Source organism: Macaca nemestrina, chromosome 1, assembly GCF_043159975.1.
Source record: "Macaca nemestrina isolate mMacNem1 chromosome 1, mMacNem.hap1, whole genome shotgun sequence".
NCBI classification, from domain to species: domain Eukaryota; kingdom Metazoa; phylum Chordata; class Mammalia; order Primates; family Cercopithecidae; genus Macaca; species Macaca nemestrina.
Genome location: NC_092125.1, coordinates 75,840,635 through 75,859,672, shown reverse-complemented (window position 1 = coordinate 75,859,672; position 19,038 = coordinate 75,840,635). Strand labels below are relative to the sequence as shown.

General features: G+C 36.4%; 1 protein-coding gene across 3 annotated transcripts in view; it reads right to left on the bottom strand.

Moving 5' to 3' along the window:
- Positions 1-19,038, bottom strand: part of LOC105493513 (spermatogenesis associated 17) — a 229,857-nt gene that overhangs the window by 160,831 nt on the left and 49,988 nt on the right. For all 3 annotated transcript variants that reach the window (XR_011614273.1, XM_011761192.2, XM_011761190.2), the window contains one exon: positions 17,028-17,131. Coding sequence is in view for 2 of the 3 variants with exons in the window: in XM_011761192.2 (XP_011759494.1) it covers positions 17,028-17,131 (104 nt within the window). In the remaining variant the exon portion in view is untranslated. The remainder of the gene's footprint in view (positions 1-17,027; positions 17,132-19,038) is intronic.

Below are 19,038 nucleotides of genomic sequence, written 5' to 3'. Positions count from 1 at the left end.
AGAAATTAGGGGTATTTCTTCATTTCTGTCTCCACTGGTGCCAAACACCTCTGGCAATAGCTGCATTTCCCTGCAAGTCTAGCTCATGGCCAAGGTTCGGGGAGTGAACGTCTTGGCTCTGACTGTCCCATTCATGCCATTTCTTCCCCTTAATACTTCAACTGTGGCAGTAGGAGTACCTTCTGAGTGCTGCTGGTCTCTGGATGCCGAAACATCCCCTGCTGAGCACTCTGTAACTCTATTTGAGCCACCTGAGGTCAATTCTGCTTTCTGCAAAGACCTTATTTGCTCTAGTATTTTTAGAGAAACATGAGATATTTTATTAATAAAATAACAGAATGTTATAAAAATGATCAGAATGCTAGAAATATTTCATGAAAGTTAAAAAATTGGTAAAATAAAAATGTCAGTAGGAGGGTAGGAAGGAAGTCTCTCACAAAAACAGAATGGAAGGAAAAGGCCTGGGGCTGGAGGAGGGAGCAGAAAAATTTAAGAGACTGAGTGCATTACTTCCGGAGGTTCAACATCCTACCAATAAGAACCTCATGAAGGATGAAGAAAAGAAAATAGAATGAGGTAATTATGTACGAAATAATATAAGAACATATTGTAGGCCGGGTGCGGTGGCTCACGTCTATAATCCCAGCACTTTGGGAGGCCAAGGCAGGTGGATCACCTGAGGTTGGGAGTTCGAGACCAGCCTGACAAACATGGAGAAACCCCATCTCTACTGAAAATACAAAATTAGCCGGGTGTGGTGGTGCATGCCTGTAATCCCAGCTACTCGGGAGGCTGAGGCAGGAGAATCACTTGAATTCAGGAGGTGGAAGTTGCAGTGAGCCGAGATTGTGTCATTGCACTCCAACCTGGGCAACAAGAGCGAAACTCCGTAGGAAAAAAAAAAGAACATACTGTAGAACTTAAGGGTCCACTGACTGCTCAGTACACTGAAGGTAAAATGCCCATAAAAGTAGTAATTCTGAGAAATTATAAAAACTTCAGAGAAAAAAGAAACTATAAAAAAATCTAATTGCCCTAAAAATGTACTGCTGGCTCTACCAACATGTTACTTCCAAGAACCTTCTCCCTCAAGTCCCTTCCAGCCAGTAATTGAGAATGGTGGGGTACTACGGCATGACCATTCTGGCAAGGCAACAGACTCCTTCATGGGGAAACTTCAGCTTCCGGACAACCCATCGGCCTAGTTGAACATTTCTTGGAAATGTATTATAGTCCCAGTCTCTTCCCAATCTTCTTCCTCCCCTCTTTCTACAAGTGTCAGACTTGCATTGTGGACTAACAGTGTTCTTCACCTTCTCCTGTTTATAAGTACTAGCTCTTAATTTCTCTACCTTGTCCTTGATAATCATAGCCACTATTTGTTGCGTGTCAATTATAAGCTCAGTGTTTCATATACTGCATATTTCACAAAAACTCTGCAAAGTAAATGTTGGTGCTCCAATATAAAGATGAAGAAATCTGATTTCTGTTAAGATTAAGCAACTAGTTCAAGGTCACAGAGCTAGAAAGTGGACAATCTATGAGTCAAATTCACATCTACCTGCATCCAGAGCCAATGTTCTCAATCTCTTATATCTTATATTTTTTATCTTAAAGCTTTCATGATGTACCCAAGATAAATGAAAACATGAAAATATGTACACATAAAAACTTGTACATGAACACAGGGACACAAAGAAGGGAACAGACACCAAGGCCTACTTGGCAGTAAGGGGTGGGAGGAGGCTGCGGATTGAAACACTACCTCTTGGGGTACTATGTTTATTACCCGGGTGATGAAATAAAATATGTACACCAAACCCTGTGACACGCAATTTGCCTATATAACAAATGTGTACATGTACCACTGAACCTAAAATAAAGGTTTAAAAAAACACTTGTACATGAATGCTCATGGTAGCACTTTTCATAATAGCCAAAAAGTGAAAACATCTCAAATGTCCATCAACTGATTAACAGATATAAATATGTGGTTTATTCATACAATGAAATGTTATTTGACAATAACAAGGAATTACGTACTGATATACATATACTACAACATGGATGAACCTTGAAAACACCATGCTAATGAAAGAAGTCATAAAGGGTTCAATTTATATTAAATGTCCAGACTGAGAAATTTATAGGGCCAGAGAATAGATTGGTGGTTACCTAGAAGTGAGGGGGGACAAGTAGAATGGGGATGACTAATAAAGGGTATAGAGTTGCATTTTAGTATAATAAAAGTGTTTTAAATTGATTGTGGTGATGGTTGCAAAACTCTACAAATACACTGAAATCCATAGTACTTAAATGGGTGTTTTATATATTATGTGGATTTTATATCAAAAAAAGCTGTTATAATAAAAACAAAGCAAATAAATATTTCCTTTTAAAAAACTTTAATGATATAAAAAAGGAAAGGCAGAAAATAATATCCATAAAAATCTTTCTAGTCAAACTATATTATATAAAATCAACATGCTAAGAAACTAATTCATTTTGATGAATGACAAATTTACATTCAAAACAGAGCCACTGTTATGAGATACTAACCATCAGCAACTATATTCAAGCATTAAACTTAGGGGAATATATTACATTGATCTTAAATCTCTGTCAAGAGTTGTTTTTTTTTTTTTTAAAGTCACTTCTCTGACTCCAAGCTAATAATGTTTTATTAATGCTACCAATCTGTAACTCTGTAGTTAGTTTCTAATTTCATTACATAATTTTCTTATTCATAACCTGGGGCAGTTTTTGCATATCAGTCTAGAGGTTACAAAAGAACATGTCTACCAAGTGCAAACTCAGCCTTAAATTAATCAATCCCATTTATCTTTGTAATAGGTCCACTCTTGGTTAAAAAATATATTTTTGCATATGTACCACACAATTTTTTTACTATTAACTATGAAATAGATAAACTATTTCTATTAGCAAAAGAGCAGATAAATTAAAGTTAACACCAACGTTGTCTGGTATCCTACACAATTCAAATGAAAAACATATTCAGATGTAAAATATTTTGCTACTTTTCTTCTTTAAATGATTTAACCCCCAAAGACAGAGGATTGGACTAGATCTTTCATATTCTCTTTGAAACTAAGACATAAATCTTAATTGTTGCTGGTATAAGTAATTAGGATAAGTCATAATTGCCTCGAGACAACATTAAAGATTGAAATATAATATTAGAAGACCTGACATAAAAATATTGCCCTAAGTCAATGTAAAGTAACTTTTATCCTAGGCGAAATGCTGAAAATCAACATGCTTTTTGAAATACAGTATGTGCGTCACTGAGTGTGAAAGACCGCCTTTAAAAAGGCCTCCAATGATCCCCACTCTGGTATTCATTCCATTGCATAATTCCCTCCCTTTGAGTGTGGGAGGGGCCAATTTCTTGTTTTAAATGAACAGAAAGCAAAAGCGATGGGATATCACTTCTGATTTTTGGTTATGAGACAAATGTAGCTTCCACCTTGGGTGCACTCTTGTGTTCTCCAGTCACTTGCCTGAGAGAAGTCAATTTTCATGTTGTAAGCTGCCTGATGGTAAGATCCACATGGCAAGAATCTGAGGGACACCACCGGCCAATAGCCAGAGGAATTAAGGCCTATGTGAGTGAGATTGGAAGTGAATCTTTCCCAGGGTGGAGTTTTCACATGAGACAGCAGCCCTGGCTGACAGGTTGACTACAACCTCAAAAGAGACTTGAAGCCTACACACACAGCAAAGCCCCTCCCAGATTCCCGATTAAGAAAACCATGAGATACTAAATATTTACTGTTTTAAACTGCTTTGAGTATAATTTCTTATACAGCCAATGGCAATTATAGTCCTGATACCAGTGATTTTCACTGAAAAATAGAATAACGAAATGTGAAAAAGCAAGCTGCCTGATGGTGAACATCTGAAAGAGACTTCAAATACAGTATATTTAAAATGTTTAAAGTTGGTTGTGAGTTTGTCATAGATGGCTCTTATTTTGAAGCATGTTCCTTCAATGCTTTGTTTGTTGAGGATTTTTATCACGAAGGGATGCTGAATTTTATTGAAAGCCTTCTTTTCGCATATGTTGAGACAATCATGTGTTTTTTGTTTTCAGTTCTGTTCACGTAATGAATCACATTTATTGATTTGCTTATGTTGAACCTACCTTGCATCTCAGGGATAAAGGCCGCTTGATCATGGTGGATTTCCTTTTTAATGTGCTGCTGGATATGGTTTGCTATTACTTTGTTGGGGATTTTTGCATCTATGTTCATTAAGGATATTGGCCTGAAGTTTTCTTTTTTTGTTGCATCTCTGCCAGGTTTTGGTATCAAAATGATGCTGCCCTCATAGAATGAGATAGTTTGCTAATAGTTTTGGTAGGAATTTACGGTACCACCCCTTCTTTACACATCTGATCAAATAAGGCAATGAATCTGTCTAGTTTGGGGCTTTTTCTGGTTGGTAGGCTTCTTATTACTGATTTAATAATAATTCCTTATTGGTCTGTTCAGGGATTAAATTTCTTCCTGGTTCAATCTTGGGAGGTTGTATGTTTCTAGGAATTTATTTATTTCTTCTAGGATTTTTAGCTTATGTGCATAGAGGTATTCATAGTAGTCTCTGGGGCTTTTCTGTATTTCTGTGGGGTTAGTAGCATAATAATATTCCCTTTGTCATTTCTGATTGTGTTTATTTGTATCTTCTCTCTTTTTTTTGTTATTAGTCTAGCTAGTTGTCTATCTGTCTTATTAATTCTTCCAAAAAGCCAAACTCATGAATTTGTTGATTTTTTGTATCATGTTTTGTTTCAATTTCTTTCATTTCAGCTCTAATTTTGGTTATTTCTTGTCTTCTGCTATCTTTGGGGTTGATGTGTTCTTGTTTCTCTAGTTCCTCCAGGTGCAATCTTAGGTTATTAATTTGGGATATTTCTGACTTTTTGATGTGGGCATTTAGCACCATGAAATTCTCCCTTGACACTGCTTTAGCTGTGTCCCAGCGATTCTGGTATGTTATATCTTTGATCTCATCAGTTTCAAAGAATTCCTTGATTCCAGCCTTAATTTCATTGTTTACACAAAGGTCACTCAAGAGCAAGTTGCTTAATTTTCATGTAATTGTATGCTTTGAGGAATTTTCTTAGCAAGGATTTCTATTTTTATTGTGCTGTGGTCTGAAAGTGTGGTTGGTAGGATTTCAGGTTTTTTGATTTTGCTAAGGATTATTTTATGGCTGATGGTGAGGTCAATTTTAGAGTATATACCATGTGCAGATGAGAAGAATGCATATTGTTTTGGGATGGAGAGTACTATAGATAGATGTCTATTAGGTCATTTAGTCAAATGTCAAGTTCAGGTCCTGAATATCTTTGTTAGTTTTCTGCCTCAATGATCTGTCTAATACTGTCCGTGGGATGTTGATGTCTCCCAATATTATTGTGTGGAAATCTAAGTCTCTTCATAGGCAAATGCACAGCCAAAAATCATAATAAATGGACAAAAGCTGAAAGCAATTCCCCTTGAGAACTAGAACAAGATAACGATGCCCTCTCTCACCACTCCTACTAAACATAGTATTGGAAGTCCTAATCAGAACAATCAGGCAAAAGAAAGAAATGAAAGGCATCCAAATAGGAAGAGATGAAGTCAAACTATCCCTGATTGCAGATGATATGATTCTATACCAAGAAAACCCCACCTTCTCTGTCTAAAAGGTATTTGACCTGATAACAACTTCAGCAAAGTTCCAGGGTACACAATCAATGTATAAAAACCATTAGCATTGCTGTATACCAACAACATCCAAGCTGATAGCCAAATCAAGAAGTCATCCCATTAACAATAGCCACAAAAACAATGAAATACAGAGCCAGGCATGGTGGCTCACGCCTGTAATCCTAACACTTTGGGAGGCTGAGGCGGGCGGATCACGAGGTCAGGAGTTCAAGACCAGTCAGACCAATATGGTGAAACCCCATCTCTATGAAAAATACAAAAAATAGCCAGGCGTGGTGGCACGTGCTTGTAGTCCCAGCTATTTAGGAGGCTGAGGCAGGAGAATAGCTTGGGCCCAGGAGGCAGAGGTTGCAGTGAGCTGAGATCGCATGATTGTACTCCAGCCTAGGTGAAAGAGCGAGACTCTGTCTCACAAAAAAAAAAAAAAAAAAAAAAGAGAAAGAAAAGAAATACATAGTAAATAGAAATATAGCTAACCAGGGAGATGACAGATCTCTCCACTGAGAACACTGCTCAAAGAAATCAGAGACAATGCAATCAAATGGAAAAACATTCCATGCTCATGGATAGTATATAAGTCCATTTTCACACTGCTATAAAGTACTTCCTGAGACTGGGTAATTTATAAAGGAAAGGGGTTTAATTGACTCACAGTTCTGCATGACTGTGGAAGCCTCAGGAAGCTTACAATCATGGCAAAAGAGAAAGCAGGCACATCTTACATGGCATCAGGCAAGAGCAAGAACATGTGAGAGCACAAAAAAAACTACCATTTATAAAACCATCAGGTCTTGTAGGAATTCACTCACTATCACAAAACAGCATGGGGGAATGGCCCCCATAATCCCATCACTTCCCTCCCTTGACATGTGGGGATTAGAAGTCCCTTCCTCAACACATGGGGATTACAGGTCCTTTCCTCAACATGTGGGGATTATTATTTGAGATAAGATTTGGGTGTGGACACAGAACCACACCATATCACATAGAAGAAATCAATATTGTCAAAATGGCCACACTGCCCAAAGCAATTTACAGACTCAATGGTATTCTTATCAAACTATGAAAGAAATTCTTCACAGAATTAGAAAAAAACTACTAAAATTCCAATGGAGGCAAAAAAAGAGCTCAAATAGTCAAGGCAATTCTCAACAAAAAGAACAAAGCTAGCAGCATCATGTTACCCAAATTCAAACTATACTACAAGACTACAGTAACCAAAACAGCATGGTACTGCTACAAAAACAGACACATATGCCAATGGAACAGAATAGAGAGTCCAGAAATAATGCTGCACACCTACAACCATCAACAAAAAGAAGCGATGGGAAAAGGATTCTCTGTTCAAAACATGGTGCTGGGATAACTGGCTATCCATTCACAGAAGATTGAAACTGAACCTCTTCCTTATATAAAAATCAACTCAAGATGGATTAAAGACTTAAATGTAAAACCTAAAACTATAAAAACCCTGGAAGATAACCTAGGACATACCATTCTGGATAAGATGCTGGCAAAGTTTTCATGAAGAAGACAATGAAACCATTTGCAACAAAAATAAAAAATGACACATAGGCTGGGCACAGTGGCTCATGCGTATAATCCCAGCACTTTGGGAGGCCGAGGCAGGTGGATCACAAGGTCAAGCAATCGAGACCATCTTGGCCAACATGGTGAAATCCCATCTCTACTAAAAATACAAAAATTAGATGAGCATGGTGGTGCACGCCTATAATCCCAGCTACTTGGGAGGCTGAGGCAGGAGAATTGCTTGAACCCAGAAGGCAGAGGTTGCAGCCAACCAAGATCATGCCACTGCACTCCAGCCTGGCAATGGAGTGAGACTCTGTCTCAAAAACCAAAAGAAAAGAAAAGAAAAGAAAAAGACAAATAGGATCTAATTGAGATAAAGAGCTTCTGCACAGCAAAATTTAAAAAGCACTATGAATACAGCAAAGAGACAACCTACAGAATGGGAGAAAATATTTGCATCTATGCATCTGGCAAAGTTCTAATATCCAGAATTTATAAGGAACTTAAACAAATCAACAAGCAAAAAACAAACAATCCCAATGAAAAGTGGGCAAAGGACATGAACAGACACTTTTCAAAAGAAGATATTCATGTGGCCAACATGAATATGCAAAAATGCTCCACATCACTAATTGTTAGAGAAATGAAAATCACAACCACAAAGAGATACTATCTCACACCAATCAGAATAAATCACAACCACAAAGAGATACTATCTCACACCAATCAGAATAGCTATTTTTAAAAAGTCAAAAAATAACAGATGTTGGCAAGGTCTCAAAAAAAGGGAACGCTTATACACTGCTGGTGGGAATGTAAGTTAGTTGAGCCATTTTGGAAATCAGTTTGGTGATCTCGAAGAACTCAAAGCAGAATTGCCACTCAACCGAGCAATCTCATTATTGGGTATATACCGAAAGGAATACAAATCATTCTACCATAAAGACACGTGCTCCGCTGCACACGGTGGCTCACACCTGTAATCCCAGCACTTTGGGAGTCCGAGGCGGGCAGATCACGAGGTCAGGAGATCGAGACCATGTTGGCCAACATGGTGAAATCTCGTCTCTATTAAAAAATACAAAAATTAGCTGGGCATGGTGGCGGGCGCCTGTAGTCCCAGCTACTCCGAAGGCTGAGGCAGGAGAACGGCGTGAACCCAGGAGGCGGAGCTTGAGCCAAGATTGCGCCACTGCACTCCAGCCTGGGCGACAGAGCAAGACTCTGTCTGGAAAAAAAAAAAAAAAAAAAAAAGGCATGTGCTCATGTATGTTAGTCTCAGCACCATTCACAAGAGCAAAGACATGGAATCAACCTAGATTCCCATCAATGGTATACTGGATAAAGAAAATGTGGTACATATATACCAGGGAAAACTACCCACACATTAAAAAAAAAGAAAGTGAGATCATGTCCTTTGCAGCAACATGGATGGAGCTGGAGGCCATTATCCTAAGTGAACTAACGCAGGAACAGAAAATCAAACACCACATGTTCTCACTTGTAAGCGGGAAATAAACATTGAGTACATATGGACACAAAGAAGGGAACAACAGACTTCAGAGTCCACTTAAAGGTAGAGGGAAGAAGGAGAGTTAGGATAAAAAATACTACCTGTTGGGTACTATACTTATTATCTGGGTGGCGAAAAAATCTGTACACCCAACCACCGTGACATGCAATTTGCCTATACAGCAAAGGTGCACATGTGCCCTGCACCTAAAAGAGTTTTAAAAATACACAAAAACAAAAAAAAATAAAATAAAATGTTTAAAGAGAAACTAGAGAATAGCAACTATAAGAGTACATGAAATAAAGAGGGGGAGAGGATTTTATTAAAAGAGCCCTACCTCCCAAAAATTTTAAACGTATATTCATTGGTCTCAAGCAATCCTCCTGCCTCGGCCTCCCAAAGTGCTGGGATTGATTATAGGCATGAGGCATTGTGCCCGGCCGTAAACTTATTTTCTATAGGTACTGAGAGACTGTATGTATGTGTTTATGTTAAAATGTAGTAGTCAATGTGGCCACTACATTCTGGGGGACCAGCATTATTCATCATGAGAATATAGTTTCTTTGGTTTAGGAAAACATTTTAAGAAACTTTTCAGTTAAGAAAAATAAAACAGTAAGGCACAAAGAGGGGAAAAGAAAAATAAGCAGAAATTGCTTGACATTAGAAGATAATAGAGAACTTTAAATCTATTCAGAGCAATTTGAGAGTACTGGGGTACTGCAGATGGAGTGAGGCCCTGCAATGAGGAGCATGGAAGAGACAAAGAGGGAAGAACAAGAGAAAGAGTGAGAGAGGAAAATAATAAAGGCTTATGAAAATAGTAATAAGCAGGGTTTTATAGAACAAACAAAACAGTAAGAAAATTAACCATCATGGAGAAAATACTGCATTGTTAGGACCTGCCTATATTATGCTTTCAACTGTAACACCATCTACCCCCTACCTACCAATGACCTCAAACCTGCAGTGAAATGAAGCTCCCAACAGGCTTCCATGATGGTACAGGGGTTGACTAGGATCAAAAATTGAGAGAAGGAAGCAATGAAAAAAGCAGAAGGTAAATGCAAAAAGTGAGTGAAATACAGAGTTGGAATGAGAATTCAACTGAAACATGCCATCAGGAAAAGAAATAGAGAGAAAAGCTACTTTAGAACTAGGAGATATTGAAAGGGAAGGTGCACTGATCTCAGTTTGAAGGACTGATTAAACTATATTTATTTTGAATATTAGAGGATACAGTGATCTCTGAGAGTCAGAGATTTTTGAGAACACTGTCTTATACTTGCCTGTAATAGTTCTCAGAATTTAGTATAATTTCTGGCACATAAGACATCGTGTGGTGGCTCACACCTGTAATCCCAGCACTTTGGGAAGCCGAGGTGGCCAGATCACCTGAGGCCAGGAGTTCGAGAGCAGCCTGGCCAACACAGCGAAACCCAATCTCTATTAAAAATATGAAAATTAGCCAGGTGTGATGACACACACCTGTAGTCCCAGTTACTCGGGAGGCTGAGGCAGGAGAATCACTTGAACCCAGGAGGCAGAGATTGCAGTAAGCCGACACTGCACCACTGCACTCCAGCCTGGGAGACAGAACAAGACTCTGTCTCAAAAAAAAAAAAAAAAAAAAAAGACAACATAAATGCTATCTGCTTTGTGATGATTATACTGTAATTTTGCCCTACTAAGCTTTAAGCTCTATAAAGGCTAGCTCAAGTCTACCATGTTAATCACTGTATACCAAAATTTTACTTAGTACCTGATCACACAGTAGTTGCTAAATAAGTATTAAATCATGACTAATTAATACAGAAAAAAAGCAATATTGTCAAAATTGCAGTTGTTTGACAAAGTGAAAAATATATTGGAGTTTCATCTAATCTCATTCATTCTTTCATTCAGTAAGCTTTTAGTCAGCAAATATTACCTTGGACTTACTATATGTCAGTAACTGTGCTAGGCATTGAGGTTTCAAAGATAATTAAGACAGAGTGTTCAAGTGTCAGCTCCTTTCCCCCACTGATTTCATAATATAAAGGTAAAGACAAACACGTAAGTAATTACAACACCATAAGGCAGATGGCATAAGATAGCTTTGTTTGAGAGTCTCCAGGCATGCAGATAAGGAGTGCCCCAACTCTACCAACATTTAAGCAGCAACATAAAGAATGATGAGCAGTTGACATGGCAGATGAGGGATTCAGAGAATGGCACATGCAAAGGCTTGGAAGTCTATGGAAACATGATGCTTCTAAAAATTGATAAGACATTCAGAATGGATGAGCATTTGAAGATGGGGCTGTTGACCTATGTGACAGTCTAAAATATGTGACATGCTAAAAGCAACAGGGAGACTTTGATGGATTTGAAGCAGAGAAAAATGATTTAAAAGAGATCTCTCTTAACACTGTTTTGAAGAATGGCAAAACCAAAAGAAAAGAGAACTGTTAAATGTTCTCGCTTAATTAAGAGTCCAGGCAAGATATGATAGAAACATATATTTAAAGAGTAGGTGTTTTGGTAGAAAGAAGCCCCCAAAAATTTCTGTGTTAAATAGTGGGGAGGGGAAGGATAACCAGTTCTATTTTTTAAAATATTTTTTGTTTATTTATATATTTTTAGAGAAAGAGTCTCACTCTGTTGCCCCAGCTGGAGTGCAGTGATACAATCACACCTCACTACAGCCTCAGACTCCTGGGCTCAAGTGATATGATCCTCCTGCCACAGGCTCCCAAGTAGTTGGGACTACAGGCATGCACCACTGTGCCTGGCCCTCTGGCTTTAAAAGTTAAGAGGTAAGTTCAACTTCCAATGAAACGGAAGATGAGGTACAGAAGGGGCATGATTCTAATGTGTATAATTTTTTTAAAGTTCACAATAACTAATCATAGTTTATATATGAAAGGAAACAGAAAAAGTAGAAACATAAAGCAAGAAGAGAGAAGTTAGAAAGAGTTAAATGTTACAATAATGAAAGTAAACATTTTATTGTTCAATTAAAATACAAAAACTTAGCTTGGGTAAGAAAACAAAATCTATTCCTTTGCCTTGAAGAGAATACCTAAAACAAAATAATACAGTCATGAGTTGCTTAACTAATGACAGAGATACAGTCTGAGAAATGCATCCTTAGGCAATTTCATCATTGTGCATACATCATAGAGTGTACTTACACAAACCTAGATAGTATGGACTACTATACACCTAGGCTATATAGTATAGCTTCTGGCTCTGAGGCTATAAACCTGTACAGCATGGTGCTGTACTGAATACTATATGTAACTGTAATACAATTGTAACTATTTGTGGATCTAAACATATCTAAACATAAAAAAGGTACAGTAAAAGTATCGTATTATAATCTTATAAGACCACTATCATAAATGTTGTACGTCATTGACCAAAACATCATTATGTGGTATGTGACCATATATAAAAGGTGAAAAACTAAATAATTTCCCTGAGATAATAATTGAACCAAATATATTTTCTGACTACAACACAGGAAACCTAGAAATAAATTTGTTTTATGTTTAAACTATGAGAAAAAGCCAAGTCACTGGAGATTGAAAAATGAATTTCAAAGAGAATATTAAAAAAATGCAATTAGAATATGAGAACATTATATATAAAAATATATTAAATGTGGACAATATTACACATGAAACACATCATAGCCTAAATGTTTTAATTACTAAAAAAGCAGTAAAGAGAGTAATGAATGCAAGAACTGTAAGAAACTCCATATTAACTAGTAGTAGTTCTAAAATAACACGATGTTTACAATAGCAAAAATTTAGAACAACTGTATCTCCAACAATAAAAAATATTTAAAAGCTATCATGGAGCTGGATGCGTTGACTCACACCTGTAATCCCAGCACTTTGGGAGGCTGAGGCAGGTGGATCAGTTGAGGTCAGGAGTTCAAGACCAGCCTGGCCAACATGGTGAAACCCCATCTCTACTAAAAATACAAAAATTAACCAGGCATGGTGGCAGGCGCCTGTAATTCCAGAGGCTGTGGCAGGAGAATCGCTTGAACCCAGGAGGTGGAGCCAAGATTGCACCACTGCACTCCAGCCTGGGCAACAGAGCGAGATTCCATCGCAAATAAATGAATAAATAAGTGCTATTATGAACAATGATAGTGGCATAGCTAATGACATGAAAATGTTCACAATATTTTGTAAGTTGAAAGACAACAGGTTAACAATAGCATATTGTATGAAGCCATTTTATAAAATATATGTATGTAAGCATAGAAATAAAAAAAAAACTAACATTTATTAAGTGCACATTATATACCAGGCACTGTTTAAGCATTTTACATATGCTGATTTATTTACGGTTATAATAAACTTATGTAGCCATTCTATTACTTTCTCCACTTTGTGAGATTTAAGATAAGGGAAATTAAAGAATTTGCCCAAGGTCACACAGCTAATAAGTGGCAGAGGCTTGGAAGAACATACATCAAAATGTTAATAGGCTGGGCACAGTGGCTCATGCCTGTCATCCCAGCACTTTGGGAGGCCAAGGCAGGTGGATCACTTGAGGTCAGGAGTTCAAGGTCAGCCTGGCCAACATGGAGAAACTGGATCTCTACTAAAAATACAGAAATCAGCCGGGCGTGGTGGCATGCATCCGTAATCCCAGCTACTCGGGAGGCTGAGGCAGGAAATCGTTTGAACCCGGGAGGCAGAGGTTGCAGTGAGTCAAGATCATGCCACTGTGCTCCAGCCCGGGCAACAGAGTGAGACTCTGTCTCAAAAAATTTTTTTTAAAAAGTATAATAGTGTTTATTTCTGAATGATGAGATTATAGATGACTTTTTATTTAGTTTGTTTTACATTATCTTTTTATTTAGCTTGTTTTACATTCAGAAAAACTGTAAAAACATTTTCAGTTTTTCTACAAGGGGCATGTATTACTTGTGAAACAAAGAAATTATGGGTCTTTTAAAGATGAAAGCAAAACATCTAATTAGGAAACAAAAATAAGTGAAAAGAAAAAATCTGAGAGATGTTTCTATTAAAAAATATAGATAAGCCTAACAATTTTGAGAACAAAAGAGAGAAGTATTTAAATAAGCAAATTAAATAATGAGAAATGGACTAAGACAACTAAAGTACATATTTTAATTAAAATATCATAAATAACATTAGATATATTTAAATGTCAGTGAACTAAAAATTATCTGGAAATAAAATGGACTCTAATAAATTTATAAAAACCTGAATTAAGGTTTGGAAATGTTAATGATTTACCTTCCCCCAAAGGCTCTGGGTCCAGGGAGTTTTATAAAAAGTTTATTTTAAACTTCCAAAGACTAGTAATCCCCATATCAAAAAATCTACTTAATTCATTTAATAAATATGGCAAAAATCTGACACTAGGATCCGACAATAGCAATATAAGAAAGAAAATTACAGTAGTCCCCTGTTATTTACAGAGAATATGTTCCAAGGCTCTTTGTCACTGTCTGAAACTGCAGATAATATTGAACCCTATAAATACTATGTTGCCTCCCATACATACATACCTATGATAAAGTTTAATTTATAAATTAGGCACAGTTAAGAGATTAGCCACAAAAACAAAAAATAAAATAGAACAAGTAGAACAATATACTGTAATAAAGACAATACAAATGGGTGCTCTCACTCATTCTTTCTCTTGTTCTCTCTCAAAATAGCTTATTGTACTGTACTGTGAATAACTGAAAGTGCAAAAAGCAAAACCATGGATAAGAGGGACCACTGTATAACCAATCACATATACAGAAGAGGATGTAAGTAGCCTATATAAAATACTAATATAATTTAGTGAAAAATCAAAAGAATAATTAACAATGGCCTGGTTGGATGTATTCCTAAAATAAATGATGGTTTAATATTAGTACATCTATTAATAGGATATAGCTCTATGCATGTTAGTATATAAAAAAGAAAAAGTAAATAAAAAAGAAAAATCCTATATAATTATTTCAATAGATGATAGAAAACCATTTGCTAAAGTCAACTTCCATTCCTAGTTTAAAAAACTCTAAGAGAGCTAGAAATAATAAAATGGCTCTGTAATATACTAAAGAATACCACTCTAAAACAAATTTACAACACTGATATACCAGACTCTCTACTGACTAGAGATATCCCGTTAAAATCAGGAGGAAAATAAGAATTACTGGAAATACCTGTCAAATAGAAGATTCAGACCTTTCCAACACCACCTCTTCACCTGTTTGCCCCCTTGACTTTCTCCTATTCGGGGCTCAGACAAGAGTGAAGCAAGTAAGGCCCCTGAAGTGCAGAACTGAAGGACATACTTACTCTTGGGGTTATGAAAGTTCAAGGTTGATAGTTGTGTGACCCTGAGAGTGAGCACCTCCCTCCCTTAAAAGTCTCACTTGTCTCACCCTAGTTCCAGGCCTGCACGTATTCCTTCTCTCTTGTAAATTCTACTAGCTCTTCTGACAAGCTAAAGTCAGCCATTTGTAGACAGTCAGCTAGTCTTTAGAATTTTAGATGTTTCAAGAAGAAATTAAACAGTAGTCCCCTATGATTCATGTGTTTCTGAATTTTCCAACTTCTCCCATCGACTAAATCCTATTGAAGCCTTCCCACCTTAACTGCTCTCTTTCCAAAGAAATCAAATTAACAGATTTCTCTGCAGGTAATCATCAAAGACCAGATCCCTTTATATTCACAACATATGTGAGAAAGTTAGTAGTTGGGAAATTAGTTTTCATATATATTTTATAATATATATTATTTTAGGGTCTCATACAAAACTTTTATTTTAATAATTTATTGCCAATTACTTGTTCTCTTCAGTTCAAAAATTTTAAAGAGTAAAATAAGGGGCTTGGCGCAGTGGCTCATGCCTGAAATCCCAACACTTTGGGAGGCCGAGGTGGGCAGATCACCTGAGGTCAGGAGTTCAAGACTAGCCTGGCCAACATGGTGAAACCCCCATTTCTACTAAAAATACAAAAATTAGCTGGACGTGGTGGCACGCAACTGTAATCCCAGCTACTCAAGAGGCTGTGGCACAAGAATCACTTGAACCCTAGAAGCAGAGGCTGCACTGAGCTGAGATAGTGCCACTGCACTCCAGCCTGCATGACAGAGGACGACTCTGTCTCAAAAATTAAAAAAAAACCAAAGAGTAAAATAAGATAATATATGATATATGCAGAAAATATTTTGAAAGTGAGACTATTCTATAAATACCAACTATTATTAATTAGTATTTCTTTTTTATCAAAATGTACTATATGCATATGGTCATTTACATGTTATTAGAATGGGACATATCACAGGAGGAAAAAGCTATTTTCAAAGTACTATGGAAACTTAACATAGAACTTTGGAAAAGCTGCTGAGTAGTATTACGATGCCTTTACTTTGCATAATTCTACAGATGCCATATCCTAAACCTATGTCCTATCTTCCTATGTGTTTAAGCAAATCAAAACTGACAGTGAACAGACCTTTTTAGTATGTGTCATGATATTTTATTCTAGAAGAGGCAAGTTCTTGCTATGGAACATGTTTCTCAAATGCATCTGAGGCTTTTCATATTTAATGTTGCATCTCTAGATCGTTTTACAGATAAATTCATCTCATCATGAAATAATTTTCCTGAAACTGTTGTGTATAGGACCAAGATACTACACACATACATAAATATACAAGATACTACACACATAAATAACTTGCAGTGAAGGATATAAGATTTTAAAAATATAATAATAATAAATTAAGGTAAATAGAATCATATATAAAAAATATATATATATATAAAATCAGTAAACGTCTGCCTAAATATCACTGACTTTTAGAAAGTATTTCTAGCCGGGTGCAGTGGCTCATGTCTGTAATCCCAGCACTTTGGGAGGCTAAGGCGGGTAGATCACAAGGTCAGGAGTTCGAGACCAGCCTGGCCAATATGGTGAAATCCCATCTCTACTAAACAATAGAAAAAAATTAGCCAGGCATGATGGTGGGCGCCTGTAATCCCAGCTACTCAGGAGTCTGAGGCAGGAGAATTGCTTCAACCCAGGAGGCGGAGATTGCAGTGAGCCGAGACTGCACCACTGTACTCCAGACTGGACAACAGAGCAAGACTCTGTCTAACAACAACAACAAAAAAAGTATTTCTAACTATGGTGTTGATCAATATCTATTGAGTAATCTTTCCAAAGTTTTCCCTAGTGAACGGATGATTGCACTACTTACCTAATTGCATCATTGGTCTCTGAAACGACTCTGAGGTACTCTTTCAAATAATAATAATTAAAGAGGTATTTCCGAACCCTATAGCCTCGCCATCGTCTCTGAATCTATTAAAGTAAATAAAGAGATAAAATATGCCAGTAAATACTTTCATTAAAAAATGTAATAACACTTCAAAATTAAGGTAATTATGGCTGATAACTCCTATCAAATAAAGTCTTAGGCTCTTCCATTAATACAACAGTATATTAGCTGTAAATATAGGTTCTCCTAATAAATTTATTATGAAATATTATTAAAATAAACATAATTATAGGCTATTATAATTTATTTTAAATTACTTATAATTATTTCACAGAATACTAAACTATGGAAAGATTTACAAAAATTTGCTTTATAAATTCCTACCATTTCCACTTCCTGGGCAAATGGATTTTTTTTTCATAACCAACTCACTTTAAGATTGTATTTGGTCTCATTGAAATACATATTTAGTTTTTGTATTTTGTCTCATTAATGGGCTTCTTAAATTCAGTGGTATCAAAATATTTAAACAAATTCTTGTATCTCAATTATGACATTTTAATACTTCCTTAACAATAGCAACAATAACTAACATTTACTGAGTTATTATGTGCCAGGCGTTAATCTAAGGGTTTTTGCTTACACTTATGTATTTAATCTTTAGAATACTACTATGACATAAATACTCATTACCTCATTTACAGATGTGGAAACAGTTAAAAAGAGAGGTTACACAATTTTCCTATAATTATATAGCTATTGGGATGAATCTAGGAATCAAATTTCAAGTTAGGGCTTCAGAGAGCCCACTCTCATAACCATTGCAATGTAGAACTGGGAACAAAGAGAACTGTGATTTTCAACAAAAGAACAATTTTATTGAAATTATCTGCTTCTTCCATCTTTTACTTCAATGCTGACATTCAAATAGTTTTATTTTTACTAGAACATATCATCAAAGTAGGGTGTGGTTTTTTTTTTTTTTTTTTTTTTTTGGATGAGAGGAATGTTAGGGGTCTGAGAGATCATACCTAATTCAGCTTCTAGATATCTTATACAACCCCAGGAACCATGAGAATCAGTCACTGTCCTTAAGTTCTATCTTTGTTAATATAAATATTTTTGCTATATTTTCTAATACCCCCATTTGAAAAACTCAAATAAAGTAATATACGATATTAATTAGGAAAAAACAGCTAAATTATTTAAAGGATTAGAGGAAAAAGAAATAGCACATATTGAAAACTATTAACTTAGTCTTGCATAAAGATTTAGCATCATTCCCCCTAAAATTTTCCAACAGTTTAAATATCTATATGAACAACTCACATATCATAAACGATTCTCTTTTCGGATATAAAGTCTTACCAACTTTAGCACAGTTTGCTAGGCTAAGAGAACACACATCTTCCCTAAACTTTTTTTTTTTTTAATAGAAAAGGGAAATATGGAGACTAAGCACCAGTCCATTGGGTTTTATCCCCAAAGTCTACTTTCTTTTAGCTAAAAAATATTTGGTATAAAATTTGTATAAGTTGAATATTGGATCAATAAAAAGTAAACCGAAAAAATTGTTTATTTAAATTCTGATTCTTTATTTTTCTCTCTTTTAAAACACAGCCATTTAAAAGGTTATTTATAACCATTTTGCAATTTAAGATATTAAACATGGCTGGGCATGGTGACTCATGCCTGTAATCCCAGCACTTTGGGAGGCCAAGGCGGGCAGATCACAAGGTCAGGAGTTCAAGACCAGCCTGGCCAATATGGTGAAACCCCATCTCTACTAAAAATACAAAACTTAGCTGGGCATGGTGGCATGCGCCTGTAGTCCCAGCTACTCGGGAGGCTGAGGCAGAAGAATCGCTTGAACCGGGGAGGCGCAGGTTGCAGTGAGCCGAGATTGTGCCACTGAACTCCAGCGTGGGTGACAAAGTGAGATCCCCGTCTCAAAAGAGAAAAAAAAGATATTAAACATGACGATTATAAG